General features: G+C 37.5%; 1 protein-coding gene across 1 annotated transcript; it reads right to left on the bottom strand.

Moving 5' to 3' along the window:
• Nucleotides 1–542: 542 nt before the first annotated feature.
• On the bottom strand, nt 543–1,511 carry LOC125587089. Its single transcript, XM_048757229.1, has 2 exons — nt 1,019–1,511; nt 543–574 (listed from the first exon to the last, which is right to left on the bottom strand). Exons 1-2 carry the CDS (start codon nt 1,509–1,511, stop codon nt 543–545), a joined length of 525 nt encoding a protein of 174 aa, XP_048613186.1.
• Nucleotides 1,512–4,438: the final 2,927 nt, after the last annotated feature.

Raw genomic sequence — 4,438 nt, 5'->3', positions numbered from 1 at the left:
TTCATATATGTTTGCTTAATATATGTGTCATCTCCGTTGAAAACTTTCATTTAACCTTTGTTAATACCAGGGGCATTGCCTTGTAGATAGAGTTCTTGTTTCATCTCAATATTTGCTAGGGTTATTGTAGGTGTAAATTTTACGTTTTGAGTTGTTTTTCAAGTTTTTTTTATTGTTATAGGGTTAGAGTTGTGATGTTGAACTGTGTATGCATTGTTCTCCATTTATGAAGGACTAAACTGTGTTAGTAATGTGATTGATATAGTTAGTGATGTTGTTTGCTGTGTCACTGAGACTTATTGTTTGTTTGACTTTTTTATTTATTTTTTGTATTGTTGAGGGTACATAAATTATATTAAAGTTGTTGAGAGTACCTTTTGTTTCTGGATATTTTTTCTCCAGTTTAGTTGTGTAAGTTGTGTGTATTGCAAAATGACAATTATATAATTGTCATTATTTAGCCTTAGTCTCTTTGTTGTCAAAATTTTGTATTACGAATAGTGGCTAGTCTCCATGTTTTTACACGGACCTTCTCAATATGGTCACCACGGTTCTTGCCTCTCATCATACTGATCTTATAGCATAGTTTAAATCAGTAGAGATCATTAGGTATAGTCTCGACCACTTTCTTATAAGGTCTTAGGCGATTTTTCTTTCAAAATCTGAAGGAACTTGTTTCCTTTTGTTTGCCCATTGTTTCTATTTAGAAACCATATTATCATAACTCAATGGGTCACATATTATTGGGTGTATCTAATGTTCTTTAGACAATGCCTTAGCCATAGTTTCTTTACTAGGCTCACTATACTACTTTCACGATTTCTTACTTGGATATTATGCCCTTTAGGCAATTCTTTATCAGTAAAAATATTCATATGTTCAAGTAAGATCAGGCAAGATATAATGAAATCAAAGCAAACTCTTTTATATATATATAAAAATCGTGAATTATCAAGTAGGTTAAAAGCAAATCATAAAGCAATAAGACAAGTCGTATCGAAAATTTAGTCCTTGAGACAATCAGAAGTCTCAAAGTCCATCTGGTCATTTTTAGCAATGTCGGAATCATTATTGGCCTCATATCTGGAATCGTGAACCATGTAAGCCTCAGGGTTCTTGTTCTTAAGACTTTCTTGGTAGAGCTCACATAAGTGCTTAGGGGTTCTACAGTTATTGGCCCAATGGTTTCCCATTCCACATCTGTGACAAACGGATTTGGTCGAGTAAGACGGTTTGGATATGCCGCATCGACCACGGCCATAACTACCTCGGCCACGACCATAATTGGAACCACGACCACGGTTATTGTGGTTTCCTTTCCGGTCGGTCGAGTAGTTGTCTCGGCTGTTCGAGTAATTGTCACGGCCATGCCCCTTGTATCCACCTCGGCCTTTGCCATGTGATCTCTTGTCATTTTGGACATAATTGCACTCGTTGGGATCTTTCCTTTCAACCTCATTAGCCTCCGGTAATGGTGCTGTTCCAACAGGTCTAGCTTCACTGTTCTTCATCAGGAGCTCATTGTTTGCCTCGGCCAGAAGTAGGCACGAGATCAGATCAGTATATGTGGCGAAGCCTTTCATTATGTACTGCTGTTGCAGTATCACATTCGATGAATGGAATGTAGAGTAAGTCTTCTCAAGTAACTCTTCTTCGGTTACTACTTCACCACAAAGTCTCAGCATCGAGACCGTCTTAAATAAGACTGAATTGTACTCATCCACCGACTTATAATCCAAGAATCTGAGATTCTTCCAGTCGTTTCTAGCCTTTGGAAGTAACACCGTTTTCTGGTGATCATATCTATGCTGTAAAGCATCCCAAAGTTCTAGTAGATTTTCCATCGTGATGTACTGATCTTTTAGACCTTCAATGAGGTGATGGCGTATAATACTTATATCCATGTACCGATTCTTATCGGTCTTATTGTTGCCCTTGATGATAGTATCACCAAGGTTCTTTGACCTTAGACTGATTTTTGTATCTAGCGCCCACTGCAAGTAGTTATCTCTGGAGAGATTAAGGGCCGCATAGTCTCTGTTTGAGATTTTCGACATCTGAATCACATCATCATTTAAATTTGAGTTTCACAATGTGATCATGCGGCCGCAAGATATATTAACAAGCTCGGCCACAAACATGTCTTACGCATTTATGAAAAACAATCAATCTAGAAACGACCATGGTGCGATCAATTCATCAAGCCACTCGGCCATGCAGTTATATCTAATGCAACCGGTTTCAAGATTGTATAAACTACATGCTGGTCGATTCTTATTTAAACAGTATGAATGCAATCCATATTCAGATCCATATGTATGCAAGAAATTCTTAATCAATCCTAGGGTTTCTGATTTAAACACTAGTAGGATTCGGTTTTAAGATTAAGGTTTCAAGGCCTTTTAAGATTTAAAACGAAATTTAGAGTTTTAAACATTTAAACTTTCAAACAATGCCTCACGGCCAAGGTATATGCCTTACGGCCAAGTAGGAGCCACACGGCTATTTAGTTCAATTCAATGTCATCCTTAGAGTAATATCTAGGTTCAATTGCAATCAATCAGGTATGATCAAATTCGATTATGAAAGCAATAAGGCCACACGGCCATGAGATGATATAATCAAGATCTTTATCAAGTTTAATTAGGATTTTTAGTTTAAACATGTCAAGCAATACATATTCGAGTTTTAAACAATCCTATCAATATTATCTAGGTGATCAAACAAACAATCAAATTTCAAATCAAACAATTTTAAAATCGTTTTTCCAAATTAGGGTTTTTAGGGGATTTCGAAAAACTTTGATCTTTGATCAAGGGGATTTGATTTGAGATTCAAAATCATTAAGACTTTGATTTTAATTGATCAATGGATCAATCTCGAATTATGGTTTAGGAGATCGGACTTATTCGAGCTCCGATTTACTCTTTAGGGTTTGATCTATTTTTCCTATGGCTTTCATCTTTAGAGTTCTGATTTAGGGTTTCAATCTTTACAAAACAACCATGTTCAATTCATGTTCTCAGAATTAGGATTACCTTTGTTTTGCAGATTGTAGAACCCGGACCACCAAGAGAACCTCGAACGAACACGAGATGGGACGAGCTGGAACGGTCGCGTGCTGAGGCGAGACGCGTCTGATCGGGATCGGATGGTTTGGCGTCTGGTCGCGGATGTGCTCCGAGGACGTCGGACGCGTCTTCTTCTTGAGTTTGCGAGCGGGTTGATTGGGAACTCAAGCTGGATGTGATGTGAACTGGAAACTGAGGTCGTCTAGGATCAGGAACACCTTACGGCTGGAGCTGATCGGGTGTTTGTAAGCCGGAACGCAAGCAAGAACAATTTGGGGTTTTTTTTCGGAATTAGGGTTCCAAAAGACCAAGACGGCGCCGTGTATTGTTTCTGCGAGTGTGGGCGCGTCTGAGATCGGATAGACGAACGGTTTGCGCTGATGGATTCGCCTCGTCAAGAGCTTCAATTTGATATGTGACCTGTCGTCTGGTTCTTCAGGGTTTGAGAGATAGATCGATTTTAAGTTGCGCATGTTTTAGGGTTTATGTGTGACGGATTTTAGGTTAGGTTTTGTCTCAGGGTTTTGGAGTCTATCGTGCTGATAACGTGTTGTAATTAGAGAGTTTAGAGACTGAATATTTCTGTATTTTTATTAATGATCAAGGGAGTTCCTTTATATAAGGATTACAAGATGAAGATAAAAGGAAAGTGTACATATCCTAATCCAACAGGAAATAGGAAAACTACTAAAACATAATAATGTAAAGATTACATCTACTAAGAAAATGAAAGAGTTTCCTTTTCTCTAAGCTTTGTGGCCGTCTTTCTCTTTGTTGAAGTCGGCTCTCTCTCTCCTCTCTCTAGGCTTCGGCCGTCCCTCCATCTTTTAGGTATTGGGCCGGTCTTGGACCGGGTCTGGTTAATGGCAATCCACTCCATGATTTATAACAATGAAAAACATCTTCCGCAATTATCTTTAATTGGTATGTTAATATGTTTGGAGTGTGACAAAATTAACTACAATTATTGTTTTAAATAACAAACTAGATTTTGACTCTTGCTTTAAAAGTGCGGATAATTTTACAAATTTTATATAAATGTGTAATTTTATATGTATATATATTATTCAAATTTACTACAGATATGAGAGATCATATGGAGTTTCAAGTTATAGAGCGTTAGGTCTGGGAAGCGGGTCAAACCCACCCTGCCCGACCCGCCTCGCCGTGGGTTGAGTCATTGTTTTGACTCAAAAATTTGACCCGCATGACCCGCAAGAAGAAAATATTACACCCGCACCCGCTCCACTTAATTTTACAGGTAACCCGCGGATAATTGTTTGATAAAAGTAATTATTTTATTAATTTATTTTCAAAAAATTAACATAAAAATATATTTAACAATAAAAAATTATATATATTTTTTA

This window comes from Brassica napus, chromosome C5 (genome assembly GCF_020379485.1).
Source record: "Brassica napus cultivar Da-Ae chromosome C5, Da-Ae, whole genome shotgun sequence".
Classification (NCBI taxonomy): domain Eukaryota; kingdom Viridiplantae; phylum Streptophyta; class Magnoliopsida; order Brassicales; family Brassicaceae; genus Brassica; species Brassica napus.
Note: the sequence above shows the minus strand (reverse complement) of the source record. Positions and strands in the feature narration are given on the sequence as shown.